The following is a 17,047-nucleotide window of genomic DNA, read 5'->3' as shown; positions in this document are numbered from 1 at the left end:
TGAGGTTTTTTACAGTGGCTGAAGTGCCAATCCTGCCACCAACCCCTAATTTTTCCATGCAAGTTGGAGGACCTGCTTGCAGGGTTGTATGTAAATTAATGTCATACTCAGGACAGAGCAATTGCAGGTTCTTAGGGGCCCATTGGAGTAGAGTCACTTCTGCCGTTTACAGGATTGAAACTGGCAACCTTTCAATTGTCGGCACAGATCCCTATCCCCAGAGCCACAACTCTACCCGAGTCAGAACATATAAAGAAAAGTCCCAGGGACATTTAATGAACACAGGTTTAAATACAGGTTAAGTATAGGTCTGAAGATGTTTACATGGTGTGGCAAAATCTATAAAACTGGTATATTGGTATACTGATGAATATCTGGAACATATTTCATTATTCTTAAAATTATTATATCAATACTATGATCATATTATTATTAAGTGATTTAGTAAAAGAGAAGGGTAAAAGAAAAGCAGACAGTTTAGTTAGACACCATACGATTTAACTCCAGAGGTTAATTGTATGTAAAAATAAATAAATAAATAAGGAAGAGGGCAAGGGTATGTGATAAGACATCCATAAATCCTGAAATGAACTCAGTCTACAGCTATCAAAGACATCCCTCAATATCTGTCTGCTCTGATTAATGTTGTAAGTAAAATTGGTTAATCAATGGTACAAAATATTCTTAAAGGGAACAGGGAGATACCTGTATATAAACAAGATCTTCTTTACATTGTTACATCAACTTCAGATTAGAGAAAATTCCCTTTATAACCTTTGCCGGCATTTAGCTGTCAGCATTCCTAAAGTCTTGTTCTAGGTAAAGGACAACAAAATGACTCTTGAGTGCCCTACTCATTATATATCGCAGCATCACCGGCTTTCAGGTGGCTTTCAGGTAACAGGTCCCGACAACATTCCCAGAAGCAATAACAAATAATAGAACAGATCACGGAAAGAGTGTATAAAAACAATTAAGTAAACCCTGACATAACCCACATTGAGAATGTAAACATCTCCTCTACCAAAGCATTACTGAAAAAACCTAAACATTGCCACTGTTCTGCTGATTCCAACCCACCTATCCAACACCTTCACATACAACACCCACCAGACACCCATTACCTTTTATGCAAAAAACATCTGCTTAGCAAATCCAATCCACTCTCCCAAGCCTTAAAGAGGTGTGAAAAATCCTACATAATTACTACCAAAAATTGAAAAAGCAAAAGATAAAACTAAAGGCTAAGAGAAATTACCTTGGGACGCAACCCCACAGGAAGACAGCCTCATTGTCTGTAACCCCATCCCTCCATCCTCCTGCAAGCTACAACTTTAAACATAACAAGAGCCTACCATATATTACTATATCAATAAAAATATGAATACAAAATGTAAGAGAAAATAAAACTGCTTCAAACATTCTTAAACTAACAAACCACACAGAAACATAAAATCAACTCAACTAACATACTCAACTGGAGCCCGGCCGGGACGCCCAGGAGGACGTGAGGAGGGCTTGTGCCTCCTCCAGACCGCGAGGGGGCGTCCGTCCTGGTTCTGTTGGGGCCACGGGTTGAGGGCATGGAAGTCCTTCCTGTAGGGGCCGTGGTCACCGCCAGGCGGCGCCCGATGCGGTTTATCCCGTGCGGTTGCCGGTCGGGCTGGAGCCCGGCCGGGACGCCTTGGAGGACCGGAGGAGGGCGAGTGCCTCCTCCAGACAGAGTGGGGCGTCCGTCCTGGTTAGGCAGGGGGCCTCGGGTACAGGGCTTTGAAGCCCAGCCCTGTAGGGACCCGTGGCCACCGCCAGGCGGCGCCCCGGTGCCTAATTATCCGGGAGCCCGGCACTTCCGCCACACCAGGAAGTGCCGGGGGGAAGACTTTGTGTGGCACCCGGAGAGCTGCCAGGAAGACAGCCAACACTTCCGCCACGCTTGGGCGTGGCTAAGGACGGAACACCTGGGGCTCATCCGGGAGCCTTATTTAAGGGGCCGCCTCCCTCCAGTCATTGGTGGAAGTCGGGAGGAAGTAGACGGAGCTGGAGAGAGGACAGGAGGCGGCCAGGACAAAGGCACAGAGACTGTGGGCCCTGGACTTTGGGGGATTCAGTGCCAAGGGCGCTGGGGTTGTGTGAGTGCACGTGACTTTGTATATTGTATAATATTGTAAATAAACGGTGTGTGGGGAGCAAAATATGTCGTCCGTCTGTCTGTGCTGGGGCCAGCGTTCACATACTTCATAAGCTTTTATTGCCAAAGTACCTGGGAAAATTAAGTTACTTTACAGGCCTACAGTTTGCATCTCTTTAATTGAAAGTTCACACATTTTCCTTTTTTTGCAATTACTGTACTGAAATTTTGAAAAAATAGAGCAACATAGAGCCATTATGTAGAATTTTGGAGCAGCCCTCAGGACCCATGATCTCTCTGTGTAGAAAAGAAACTTCACTGTTAAAGGGAAACTGTTTAAAAAAATGAAATTCTCCTGAACTTTATATGCTCAAGTTACTCTCATTACTTCACTTTCTCCAAGCTGATCATAATAATCTATACTTACCATGAGCAAGCAAGTACAGTCAACATAATGTTTAAAGTTTAAATCTAACAAGATAAATACAGTGGTGTGAAAAACTATTTGCCCCCTTCCTGATTTCTTATTCTTTTGCATGTTTGTCACACAAAATGTTTCTGATCATCAAACACATTTAACCATTAGTCAAATATAACACAAGTAAACACAAAATGCAGTTTTAAATGATGGTTTTATTATTTAGGGAGAAAAAAAATCCAAACCTACATGGCCCTGTGTGAAAAAGTAATTGCCCCCTGAACCTAATAACTAGTTGGGCCACCCTTAGCAGCAATAACTGCAATCAAGCGTTTGCGATAACTTGCAATGAGTCTTTTACAGCGCTCTGGAGGAATTTTGGCCCACTCATCTTTGCAGAATTGTTGTAATTCAGCTTTATTTGAGGGTTTTCTAGCATGAACTGCCTTTTTAAGGTCATGCCATAGCATCTCAATTAGATTCAGGTCAGGACTTTGACTAGGCCACTCCAAAGTCTTCATTTTGTTTTTCTTCAGCCATTCAGAGGTGGATTTCCTGGTGTGTTTTGGGTCATTGTCCTGTTGCAGCACCCAAGATCGCTTCAGCTTGAGTTGACGAACAGATGGCCGGACATTCTCCTTCAGGATTTTTTGGTAGACAGTAGAATTCATGGTTCCATCTATCACAGCAAGCCTTCCAGGTCCTTAAGCAGCAAATCAACCACAGACCATCACACTACCACCACCATATTTTACTGTTGGTATGATGTTCTTTTTCTGAAATGCTGTGTTCCTTTTACGCCAGATGTAACGGGACATTTGCCTTCCAAAAAGTTCAACTTTTGTCTCATCAGTCCACAAGGTATTTTCCCAAAAGTCTTGGCAATCATTGAGATGTTTCTTAGCAAAATTGAGACAAGCCCTAATGTTCTTTTGCTTAACAGTGGTTTCGTCTTGGAAATCTGCCATGCAGGCCGTTTTTGCCCAGTCTCTTTCTTATGGTGGAGTCGTGAACACTGACCTTAATTGAGGCAAGTGAGGCCTGCAGTTCTTTAGACGTTGTCCTGGGGTCTTTTGTGACCTCTTGGATGAGTCGTCTCTGCGCTCTTGAGGTAATTTTGGTCGGCCGGCCACTCCTGGGAAGGTTCACCACTGTTCCATGTTTTTGCCATTTGTGGATAATGGCTCTCACTGTGGTTTGCTGGAGTCCCAAAGCTTTAGAAATGGCTTTATAACCTTTACCAGACTGATAGATCTCAATTACTTCTGTTCTCATTTGTTCCTGAATTTCTTTGGATCTTGGCATGATGTCTAGCTTTTGAGGTGCTTTTGGTCTACTTCTCTGTGTCAGGCAGCTCCTATTTAAGTGATTTCTTGATTGAAACAGGTTTGGCAGTAATCAGGCCTGGTGGTGGCTACGGAAATTAAACTCAGGTGTGATACACCACAGTTAGGTTATTTTTTAACAAGGGAGCAATTACTTTTTCACACAGGGCCATGTAGGTTTGGATTTTTTTTCTCCCTAAATAATAAAAACCATCATTTGAAAACTGCATTTTGTGTTTACTTGTGACACATTTGACTAATGGTTAAATGTGTTTGATGATCAGAAACATTTTGTGTGACAAACATGCAAAAGAATAAGAAATCAGGAAGGAGGCAAATAGTTTTTCACACCACTGTATATAAAGCAGCATATTTACAGGATCTGATAATTAACTGTGTCATAGACAGAGAAGGGTTCAAGGAGGATGAGGACAGATTGACATTTTGGCAGCTCTAGCCAGCCATAACGTCTAAACAACAGTAGAGTCTTCTCAGTGGAATGGTCCCACTTAAAGCTTAACTAGTTAGGATCAAAAATTACTTCTGTAGAAGGAAAGGAGAGACTTGTTTAAAATGTTTTGAATTAAAAGGAGAGGAAAGAGATTCGTTTGTACTTGCCTACTTGAGTGTGGGCTTTTTAAGAAGAGGAGGTATTAGGGCCTGTTTGAACAGAGTAGGAGAAGTGCCTGTGTTGAGTGGTGTGTTTATTGTATGTGTGATTGCAACAAACAGTAAAATAGAGAAATCTTGGTGGAGGTGTGAAGTGATGAAGGTCTAAAGAACAGTTAGTGGTGCAGCTAGTGAAGGGTTTAGAAGCATATGTGTTGGAGAGTGGAGAGAAGGTGGAGACAAACGATAGGATTTGTCATGGGAGAATGGAGTTGAATCCCTCTAGCACAGTTTCAAATGACTGCAGATTATTTATGTAGGTGTTATTATTTTGACAGATACCTATATATGCTTTACATTCTTTAGTAATACATTTTGTGTAATTTCTCAGGATACAACACTCAAATTTACAGTAAGAATTTGAAACTGGTAGGCATCAGTGTACATCTGAAAAAGTAAAACAGAGCTGGAAACACAATATTTCATTTTTAAGCCTTCTTTAGGATTATGTCAAATCTTTTTTCTATTTCTTTGCGTGTGTACACATCTGCCACCAAATTAACTATGTGACACAATGTGATTATATGTGTATGTAACTCAGTACTTACACCAGAATTTCAAAATACTGTAGCTTAATCAAGTCATACTTTTTCTCCTAAAACGTGCCTCATTTACAGTCAAGTGCCATGTTGCATCATCCCTTACAGTTTTCACTAAGAAAGCCAACCATTTTTTATTTCATTTGCATTCACTGTCAGGTCTACCATGTCTGTGAAAACCCTGTGAGTGAGCTGCAGTCCACCACTGCACTCTTCACTCGTTGATGGATTGTTCCATCCACATGTTCTCACTTCCCCATATCTTTTTCATGCTGGCTGTGTACTTCATGTTCCACACTGTGTGAAAAACATTTCAAAGCCATATCCAGTGAGTTTCGAGTTGTTTCTTACTTAACTGAAATAACTGGAGCACCCCCAGTTTTAAAATTTGTTTTTTTTATTTATCCTGTGCAGTGGGATCAGTGAAAAAACAGAGAAAAATATCATCAGTCATTAATAGAATTTCAGAGTTGCAACAACATGGGCATTTAAACTGCAGCATTTTAGAAAAAGTGAAAAAAGAACACAAGCATGACATATATACTGAATAAATAAAGATTTAAAAAGAAAACAGCCACCACTCTTTTAAGTTTTATCGTTGTACATCTGGTGCCTCTATGGGGAGCTTGAGTGCACAGTTTGAGAACAGCTGCTGTAGAGAGTTGTCCTCCAGAAAAGTGGTGAGATTTGAGAATTATGTGTGACCACAGTTGACCCAGCATTACTCTGACTGCTGCCTGTGGGAAAGCTAACTGAGTCAGCTGAAGAAACTGACAAGGTAGCCCTATACATGACATCATTTTATGTCAGGGATACCTGGTGGTGCAGGGTGAATACTGCTGCCTGACAGCTTAATTCACATTTTCAAACAAAATAAGCAGTTTATCATAGTTGGCAGACATGTCTCTAGCCTTCATAACATGAAACTGACTGTTGCACTATTGTAATCCACTCAAAATTTTATCAGTCTTTCCATATAAACAAAAATGCATTTTATCAAATTCTTTAAAATTACCAAACATTTCCGTATTTAATTTAGAAGGGCTCACTCATCATCAATATTTAACCAGGACTCAATTTCTTAATTAAGGAAATATAAATTTCTTTCTTTCTTAGGTGTTACAAAAAATACTTTTTGTGTTTAAAATCTATTGCTACCTGTTGTAGTTTGTACTTCAATCAAATATACAGCAAGGGAGTTGAGCTCACAACTCGGAGGGCTGCAGTGGCTGCAGGCTTTTGGAGCACATTTTCTGTCATTTTAATTGAGTTACTTGTTTTTTAAGATTCAGAAGCCTTCATTTTTTTTTAACCAGCAGCCAACATGTAATAAGATGCCAAGTGAGTAAACAAATGACAAACTAAAGTGATCTGATTTGCACATGTATCCATCATATAATTTCTGTTTAATAAAATATTTAGAAACAAAAAATCTGGTCTAAGTAATATATCATTTATCGTCCATCCAACATTTGGATAGTATTCAAAGAAAAAAGAAAACAGTTTTGGAATAACTGAACTCAAAAGCCAAAGAATTTAACAACAGCTTTAACTAACAGCAATGACCGACTTATAATTAAGAAACTGGATACTGGAAAATGTTACAAATTGGTGTAGCCAGAGCAGTGATGGGGCTTTTCACTAGTTCTGCTGGGTATAGGGTCCAAATAAACAACAACAACACAACAACAACAACAACATTTATTTATATAGCACATTTTCATACAAAAAATGTAGCTCAAAGTGCTTTGCATAATGAAGAATTGAAAAATAAAAGACACAGTAAGAAATTAAAATAAGTCAACATTAATTAACATAGAATAAGAGTAAGGTCCGATGGCCAGGGAAGACAGAAAAAACAAAAAAAACTCCAGAAGGCTGGAGAGAAAAAATAAAATCTGCAGGGATTCCAGACCACGAGATCGCCCAGTCCCCTCTGGGCATTCTACCTCACATAAATGAAACAGTCCTCTTTGTATTTAGGGTTCTCACGGAAGGACATGATGATGAAGGTCATGCAGACTTCTGGCTTTCAGTCCATCAGTGTTGGAGCATCATGATGCTTTGATTAGATAGTGGTGGCGTAGGCTGCCACCACAAAAGAAACCAGAAAAAGAAACAGAAGAGAGAGTAGGGGTTAGTATGGATTTTAGAGCCACCATGAATAGTTATTATAATGACAGAGTATTAGGATTAAATTAAAGTGAAGTTATGAGAAGGCCATGTTAAAGTAATGTTTTTTCAGCAGTTTTTTAAAGTGATCCACTGTATTAACCTGGTGAATTCCTATTAGCAGGCTATTCCAAATTTTAGGTTGTCACACACGTGCGAGTAGGAGGCAGCTAAAGGGCCTGAGTAATTGTAATAAAACATCAGACCGTAGGCGGCGGAGTGCGCTGACTGTCTTTCTCAGTTTCCTACAGACCTTTCCCGGGAAATCCTGCAAGGTTCCGGCGCCTCAGAAGATGTCACTTATGAAGCCGGTCCCTTTGATGATGTCACTTCTGGTTCCGGCCCCTTTGATGACATTAGTTCCTCTCAAGACTTATAAAGTCTCCATCTTGGGCTACTATAGCCAGTTCTGTTTTGGACTCTGTGATATGCACATCGTGATTAAGAATACCCTTTTGCAGCTGGGAAAAACAATATACGGGTGGCTGCCCCAAACCTTTCTAATGTCTTGGACTCGTGTATATGACAGTGGTGTAGCCGGCAGGATGAAGTCCCAGAAGAAACCAGGGCTTGGAAATGTAAATAACCAGGTAGGAAAGTACCGGGGCCGAGTTTCTGGTGGGGGAGTGCGTTTGGGGGTCAGGAAGTACAGGCTCCGCTCCTCAAATACAACCCCGGGCTTATAACTTACCAAATAGAGAATGTGAAGGGGACATACAGGCGTAGGCTGGTTTCTGGGGATGAAACAAAAAGGGCTTATTATGTTCTTTCGGAGGAAAGAGCTGAGCCGCCCATTGGGACTGAGGTCCCAAATAAATATGGGCTATCCCCAGTCCAGCAGGCAAAAATAATAAAAAACTGGGTATTTGATCCAGAGAGATCAGCCCAGGAGCAGGCTATGGCCCTGTGGGAGCAGGTGGCTGTGTGGCTAAGGCCATTTGAATTAACCACCTGCCAGATAGTTCAACAGGTAGCCTGCCTCCTCTTTTTTAAAGGCCTCCCTAAAAACTTTGCCCAGTTGGACTGGGGTGACTTTCACTCTGTGGAAGAGCTTATAAAGCTCATGAAAACACCCGAGACAGTCTCAAAATCTGGGAGAGCAGACTGGCCCTCTAGTGGATTTCCTAGAGATCACGTCCTACTAAATAAGTCTCTTGCACATACATCGGAGCCTGTTTCTGAGTTCCCGGGCCACTGGGCGTGTGACCTACCCGGGAGCGAGGCGGGATGTAGGTGGAAGGGGGGAGATAGTTTGTATGCTTTTGCCAACACCCTGACGTGTTCAAATACAGGATCAGTGATCATTAATGGTTATAAACTCCTTGCCCTGTTTGATTCTGGCAGCAACGTTTCCATTGTTGATTGCCGATATGTTTTACCGCGACAGAGAATTAAAAAAAAGACCAGTATTAAATGTATTCACAGAGACATCCGGATGTACAACACTGCCCTGTGTTTCGTGAGTCAGGGAGAATCGCTAAAAACATTTCCCAATGCGGTCCACATAAATCCTCCCTTTTCAGTGATTCTAGGGCGAGACTGGTCAGAAAATAAATGCGGTAAACTATTGACTACTCCTGATAAAAACTTAGGCCTAGTTATAGATGGGGATAACTCGTCTCAAGCTGTCTCCATGCCGTGTACACAGCCGACGGAGAGAGATAATGAGGACGAGGAGATTCCTGGTCCGTCGCAGGCGAATACGTCATCCACCTGCGCCTCAACGATTTGGGAGGAATCCCCTCCCCTTGAGGTCAGACCGGACCCTCTCTCCGACATTTACTTTCAATTTAAACAAACAACGGCTTCTTTTAAAAGGGAGCAGTGGAATGATGACTCCCTAAAATTTGCAAAAAATGCAGTAGTCCTTGTCAACGGCCAACGCACACACCAGCCCATGCCACAAGGACCTCACTTTGTAATAGAAAATTATCTATTATATTGGGTCGCGGAACATGGGGCAGAGGTTCGGAAACTGTTGTTAATTCCACGAACCTACCGGCGGCAGGTTTGTGAATTAGCTCACACCCACCTCCTTGGAGGCCATTTAGGCTCTGAAAAAACTTTAGAGCGGATTAAGCTCAGATTTTATTGGCCGGGAATTAACAAGTAGGTTCACCGTTTTTGTATTTCTTGTCCAGAATGTCAGTTGCGGCAAATTCCTAGGAGGGACAGTGCTCCTCTCGTTCCCCCTTTGAACAATCGGAGTCGATATTGTAGGACCCTTGGAGCCCTCAGGCCGAGGACATAAATATATATTAGTCCTCGTGGATTTTGCGACCCGACATCCGGAAGCTGTTCCCTTGCGCTCAGCTACATCTAAAGCAATCGCACGGGAACTAGTAGGAGTATTTGCGCGTGTCGATATTCGTAAAGAAGTCCTAACGGACCAAGGAACACCTTTTACCTCGGAGACGTTCAGGGAAACGGCCAAGTTACTGAAAATAAAGCACTAAAAGACCATGGTGTACCATCCTCAAACCGACAGTCTAGTGCAGAGATTTAATCAGACCCTCAAGCAGATGCTTCGCAAGGTGGTTAGTGGGGATGGGAGGAATTGGGATCAACTCCTCCCCCTCATTCTCTTTGCCTATCGGGAAGTCCCACAAGCCTCTACGGGGTTCTCACCTTTTGAATTGTTATACGGACGACAACCCTGAGGTATATTGGATATTTTGAAAGAAGGTTGGGAAGGAGATGCTCTTCCCTCTACAAATATTTTGGAATATATCGCACAGTTACGCAATAGATTTGAGAAAATTCAACCTATTTTAAAAAGTCATATGGAAGACGCACAAGCAGCACAGGCCCATTATTACGATTGTGGCACGACACTCTGAGAATTCCAGCCGGGGGATTGTGTCATGGTATTAGTTCCCACCTCTCATTTTAAATTGCTCGCCCATTGGCAAGGCCCTTATGAAATTAAGGAGAGAAAAGGATTGGTCGACTATTTGGTGAAACAATCCAATCGTAGACCAACTGAGCGGGTTTATCATGTGAACTTGCTGAAGCCGTGGAAGGAGAGGGAACCAGATCCCTCCTCCGCTCAGTCCTGCTCATTCTTTGCTCACATAGACACCCTTAATTTTGGCGAGGAATTAACTTATAGACAAAGACGGGAGCTGGAATCAGCTATCCTGTCCGTCTCAGAGGTGGTGAGTGAAAAACCCTGAAGGACCTCTCTAATTGTGCACGACATAGTGACTGAACCAGGGGTCATAGTCCGAGAGTGCCCCTATAGACTTCCTGAGGCAAAGAAAACAGAAGTGGAGCTGGAAATCAAGCGGATGCTGGAACTAGGAGTGACTGAGGAAAGTTATAGTCCCTGGTCCAGCCCAGTTGTCTTGGTTAGTATGTCTGACGGCAATTGGAGGTTTTGCAATGACTTCTGTCGGCTTAACCAGGTCTCCCTTTTTGATGCTTATCCCATGCCTCGCGTGGATGACCTCCTTGAGAGACTTGGACAAACAGAATTTTTGACCACGCTTGACATGACAAAAGGGTACTGGCAGATTCCTTTAACGGACTCCGCAAAGGTCAAAACCGCGTTCAGCACTACTAGCGGACACTGGTAGTATCGTGTTCTTCCATTCAGGTTACACGGGGCTCCTGCAACTTTCCAGCGTCTGGTGAACAAAGTGCTCCAACCCCATAATGCGTATAGTGCTGCCTATCTGGATGACGTCGTCATCTAGTCCAGCACATGGAAGGAACACGTACAGCAGGTCACTGCAGTATTGCGGACACTAGGAGAAGACGGGCTTCGTATTAATCCCAAGAAATGTTTCTTTGGATTGAAAGAAGCTAAATATTTGGGCTACCTGGTGGGCCAGGGTACTGTGAAACCACAGTGTTCAAAAATAGATGCCATTGTTAAATGGTCCCGTCCGCGAACCAAGAGGCAAGTGCAAGCCTTTCTCGGGTTGGCCGGGTACTACCGCCGGTTTGTACCTCGGTTTTCAGAGAGAGCGGTGCCCTTGACTGATCTTACAAAGAAGAGGGCTCCTAATCATGTGGTATGGACTGACAAGTCAGACGCTGCATTTAGTGACTTAAAACAGGATATTATGTCAGCACCAATATTAAAAGCTCCTAATTTTTCTCTCCCTTTTATTCTCCAGACGGACGCTTCAGACATAAAGCGTCGATGGTGTTGAACACCCCATCATGTACCTGAGCCGGAGACTATTGGATCGGGAGACCAGGTATGCAGCGGTGGAAAGGGAAGCCCTTGCGATCAAATGGGCGATTACGCAGTTGAGGTACTACCTCTTGGGCCAGGAGTTCACTCTAGTGATGGATCACCCTCCTTTACAGTGGATGGCCCTTAACAAGGAGTCAAATCCACGGGTCACTAGGTGGTTTGTTGACCTTCAACCTTACAAGTTTTCGCTTATTCATCGTAAGGGTTCTCTCCATGCCAACGCTGATGCTCTCTCTCGTGCCCACGACCTCTCGGTGCAGGACGCCCGACCCGATGGGTCTGGGCTGATGGGTGGGCCTTGTCACACACGTGCGAGTAGGAGGCAGCTAAAGGGCCTGAGTAATTGTAATAAAACATCCGACCAGGAGGCGGCGGAGTGCACTGACTGTCTTTCTCAGTTCCCTACAGACCTTTCCCAGGAAATCCTGCAAGGTTCTGGTGCCTCAGAAGATGTCACTTCTGAAGCCGGCCCCTTTGATGACATCACTTCTGGAACTGGCCCTTTTGATGACGTCACTTCCGAAGCCGGCCCCTTTGATGACGTCACTTCTGGTTCCGGCCCCTTTGATGACATCAGTTCCTCTCAAGACTTTTAAAGTCTCCATCTTGGGCTACTATAGCCAGTTCTGTTTTGGACTCTGTGATATGCAAATCATGTATTTGATTACGAATACCCTTTTGCAGCTGGGAAAAACAATATACAGGTGGCTGCCCCTAACCTTTATAATGTCTTGGACTCGTTTATATGACATGGTGCATCACAGCAGAAGGCTGCCTCACCACTTTTTTTAAATTTTGCTCTTGGAATTCTAAGGAGACACTTACTTGAAGATCTAAGGTTACGATTTGGAATATAGGGTGTCAGACATTCCGATATATAAGATGGAGCGAGATTATTTAAGGCTTTATAAACCATAAGCAGAATGTTAAAGTCAATTTTGAAAGACACAGGTAACCAGTGTAGTGACATCAAAACTGGAGAAATGTGTTCGGATTTTCTTTTCCTAGTTAGGATTCCAGCAGCTGCATTCTGCACTTGTTGCAAACGATTTATGTCATTTTTGGGTAGTCCTGAGAGGAGTGCGTTACAGTAAACTGAAAACAAAAGCTTGAATTAATTTCTCAGCATCTTTCAATAATATAAGAGGTCTAACTTTTGCTATGTTTCTTAAGTGAAAAAATGCTGTCCTTGTGGTCTGATGAATATGCGATTTAAAATTCAGGTTACAGTCAACAGTTACCCCAAAGTTTTTACTTCCGTCTTAACTTTTAATCCTAATGCATCAAGTTTATTTCTGATAACCTCATTGTATCCATTATTGCCAATCACTGAAATTTCAGTTTTCTCTTTATTTAGCTTGGGGAAATTACTATTCATCCATTCAGAAATATTGTGTTAGTGAATCAAGAGAGTCGGGGTCATCAGGTGCTATTGATAAGTACAGCTGTGTGTCATCAGCATAGCTGTGGTAGCTCATGTTGTGGCCTGAGATAATCTGACCTAACGGAAGCATATAGATTGAGAAAAGCAGCGGACCCAGGAGAGAGCCTTGTGGAACACCATATAGGATATCATGTGTCTTTGAGTTGTGATTACCACAACTAACAAAGAATTTTCTCCCTGCCAGGTAGGATTCAAACCAATATATGACACTGCCAGAGAGGCCCATCCATTGACTAAGGCGATTTCTAAGAATATTGTGATCAATGGTGTCAAATGCGGCACTCAGATCTAAGAGGATGACAACGGATAAATGGCCTTTGTCTGCATTTACCCGCAAGTCATTCACTACTTTAACAAGTGTAGTTTCTGTGCTGTGATTTGTTCTAAAACCTGACTGAAATTTATCAAGAATAGCATGTTTATTGAGGTGGTCATTTAACTGCATAATGACTGCCTTCTCTAGAATTTTACTTAAGAAGGGAAGGTTAGAGATGGGTCTAAAATTTAAAAAAGCAGAGGGGTCAAGATTATTTTTCTTGAGTAGGGATTTAACTACAGCAGTCTTAAGAAGACCCCCGTATTTAATGACAAATTTACTATGTCAAGAATATTGTCAATTAGCACGCCTGATATTTCTTTGAAAAAACTTGTTGATATTGGGTCAAGGACACAGGTGGAGGTTTTCATTTGAGAGATTATTCTATGTAAATCACGTAAATCTATCCTGGTGAAAGAATTTAATTTGTTTATAACGGAGTACTGGGGCTTAGGAGGATCCGCAGTGTTGGGGAGATATACTATGTTATTTCTAATATCATTCATTTTTTGATTAAAAAATACAGCAATAGCCTCACAGGTTTCACTGGAAGTATTTTGGAGGCATTCCTTTGTGTTACCTGGGTTTAGCAGACGATCAATCATAGAAAATAAAACTCTGGGATTACTAACATTGTTATTTATAATCTTAGAGAAATAGCAGCGCCTCTCAAGACGGACTGTGTTATTGTATTCTGTTATGTTAACCTTCAATATCTCATAGTGGATAATCAGTTTAGTTTTCCTCCATTTCAGCTCTACAACATGTTCTCCTTAAATTAAACACTCTTTGGGTCTTCCATGGTATAACAATGCTAGAAGCAATGTTTATAAACAGGTAGTAGGTTTCATTCAGAAATTAAAATTTAGAAATGAAAGTGCTAGAAAGCAACAAACAAGAAGAAAAATGCTGGAGATTTTGCTTTGTTCCTAGAACAAAATGATTCACTTTTTGGTTCACCATCTCAAAAATCTTTATGCAGGGGTGTATGGAAAGAGTGCTTAATATTGGAAAGTTCTGGACTTGAGAATGAATGATAAGGGGAATAATGGTTTATTATAGAGCACACAGCTTTAGTGGTCATTAGCTCATTGCTTGGTGTGTAGTATAAGTTAGCTTATTTTTTTCAGTGGTAGAATTGTAGTTAGGTGATTATATCATCCATTTTGTTTTTTGTAAATTTGGCATTCATAATATTTTTGTGTGCTACTGTTTTGGTAACATAGCCTAATTAGTTTTAGTTGTTTATGTGGGTAATACTGGCCCACTTTTAACTGAAATTGAGATATTGTACTACTACTGTGATTGGCAAACAAGAATAACAAGTTATTATTTGCACCACTCTGACTTAAACATGGTGCCACAGGTATGAATCTAATGGAATATATTACAAATGTTGACCTGCCATAATTATAACATGTCCCAGAAGTAAATTATATTTTACCATTCATTTTTAGCTGTTTTATCAGAATTCTAAAAAACAATTGAGTTCACACAAAATCAGAGTTATAGAACTACTAAATTATAACATAACAGAGAAGATAAAACAAGCACCTCCTTAATTAACTAGAAGCACATACACATTAAAGAACATTATTTATAAGAGAGCCAAACATTATGTGCTGCTGCTGTTTTAATGTAAGTGTTCAATCTCAAAACACATTTCTGTTTCAGTACTAAATATCTTGTGTAATATCAAAAAATGACCTTTAAAAAGATATAGCTGTAAGCAAAATTTATTCATATTGGATTTTTTTTTTCCTGTCAAGTCGAAAGTCTAAAATTCAGAAGAGAATATGATATAAAAATGTGGAAATTCCTCATTATAGAAACGCATGTGTAAAAACACATGAATACATTTGCCAATTTGACAACAATATTGTATGTTAAAATTACAATTAATTTTCATTCTTTTTTAGATTTGGTGGATAAGAGGATAAAGATGAGAGTCCGTATAGATGTACAGAGTGGTCTAAATCCTGAGGATCCAAAAATCAGTGATGCCATCCTGAATCAGGTCCGGAGCCCTGTGTCTGACTCAGCAATGTTTATAAAGATTTAAATTATACCTAGGCTTGCCTTCACTTTTAGTATTTGTGATTCAATATGCATAATGTATGAATTAAAAGAACCTATTTGTACTGTAATTCTTTACCTCAGGTTCTCTGCTCTGAATAATTGAAAGAAAACTTTAATGAAATGAGTATGCTAATGTACTTCTGCCACACAGCCCCAGGAAAACATTCAGAACATAGCTAGTCAGTGTGCGGAGTTTACAAAGTCTTTCCATGGCTAATTGATTTTTTCTAGTCATTTTGCCTGTTTTCTTACCACATCCTGAACACATGCAGGTATTATAGGGTGTGTAAATGGGACTGATATGAATGAATCGTGGAGTGAATGAGTGTTTACCTGGCGATACACCAAGGGTTGGCTCCCCTTGCTGTTTAAATACCGTAAATTACAGCTCTCTATTTTAATTAGTTAGTTAAGTTAATGGATGGATGCAAAATGGCAAAGACTTCTATAGTTAGTTTGCTTTTCTTTTGCAGATCAAAGAGAATCTCCTGAATCAAAATTTGACGGGACATCTTCAGTGGAAAGAAACGAATGGAAATATTTTCAATGTGATAAATAGTGATGAAAACAATAACACTGGATAGAAATCAGCTTGCAGGTTTATTTGGACAACATTCTGCTTCTCTCATTTCTATGATGCTACTGTAAAATTTACAATAAAGTAGTATCTCAGACTGCTACATTATATGTTTTTAATGTATAAGCTTATTGTTGGGTTTTGGGTCAGTTCCTGGACCTTTATACTTTGTCAATGAATATCCATCCAACCCGCTATATCTTAACTACAGGGTCACGGGGGTCTGCTGGAGCCAATCCCAGCTAACACAGGGCGCAAGGCAGGAAACAAACCCCGGGCAGGGCACACACACACACTAGGGACAATTTAGAATCGCCAGTGCACCTAACCTGCATGTGTTTGGACTGTGGGAGGAAATTGGAGCACCCAGAGGAAACCCACACAGACACGGGGAGAACATGCAAACTCCACACAGGAAGGACCCGGGAAGCGAACCCGGGTCTCCTAACTGTGAGGCAGCAGTGGTACCCACCATGCCACCATGCAGCCCGTCATTGAGAATCACATAATGAGATTTTTGAGAAAGGTCTTTGAGTCCTCATATACTGTATAGGGGGGTTAAAGTAATAGATTACATTTACTTCTGTTGCTGTACTTTTTTGTAAGGAAAATAAGTTTTTAAAGTATTTTTAAATGCAAATACTTTTAATTTAAAAAGTAAATTTGAAAATGTGACAGTCTTTGTTACATTTTCAAGGCAGGTCATTAGAAAGTATAATTGATTGGCTATATTCAAAATTTGAATTTCAACAAATGGTTTTGGGGGCAGGTGTGAAATTTATTGTGTGCCCCAATGGTCTAAAGTTGCTTGAAGCCAATAAGTATCATTACACCCTATTGGCTGTAGGGTTTGGACAGAGAATATATAAATTTGCTTGCTTTACCCTTCCCTATCCCTCTCTTATCAACTGATGAAGGAGCATCTCACTCACCATGAACTGAAAAGTACAGCACAATGAAGAGCACAGCTCGACAGCCATATTGAGACAGCTGGCCAAAAATGAGGACTTAACCAAAGACATTTTAAGCAACTAATAAGTCTAACAGTGGTAAGTCTGTAAGATTTGAGGCATTCTGACAAAGGCTACATATTAACAATACAAAAGAGGAAAGTAGAGCAATATATTACTCTACCAAGACAAAACGGATAACATGTAACATCATGTATGAAAA

At 41.0% G+C, this 17,047-nt stretch overlaps 1 protein-coding gene across 1 annotated transcript in view; it reads left to right on the top strand.

Annotated features, from left to right (window-relative positions):
• The window catches only part of LOC120539115 (secretory phospholipase A2 receptor-like), a 63,376-nt gene extending 47,255 nt beyond the window's left edge, over nt 1–16,121 (top strand). The window contains exons 7-8 of the mRNA XM_039768886.1: nt 15,138–15,235; nt 15,771–16,121. Of these exons, the coding sequence (XP_039624820.1) occupies nt 15,138–15,235; nt 15,771–15,881 (209 nt within the window). The 3' untranslated portion in view covers nt 15,882–16,121. The remainder of the gene's footprint in view (nt 1–15,137; nt 15,236–15,770) is intronic.
• The last annotated feature ends 926 nt before the right edge of the window (nt 16,122–17,047 follow it).

The sequence above is a fragment of the Polypterus senegalus genome, chromosome 11, assembly GCF_016835505.1.
Source record: "Polypterus senegalus isolate Bchr_013 chromosome 11, ASM1683550v1, whole genome shotgun sequence".
Classification (NCBI taxonomy): Eukaryota; Metazoa; Chordata; class Cladistia; order Polypteriformes; family Polypteridae; genus Polypterus; species Polypterus senegalus.
The sequence above is the reverse complement of the archived record's forward strand: the minus strand, read 5'-3'. Positions and strand labels throughout refer to the sequence as shown.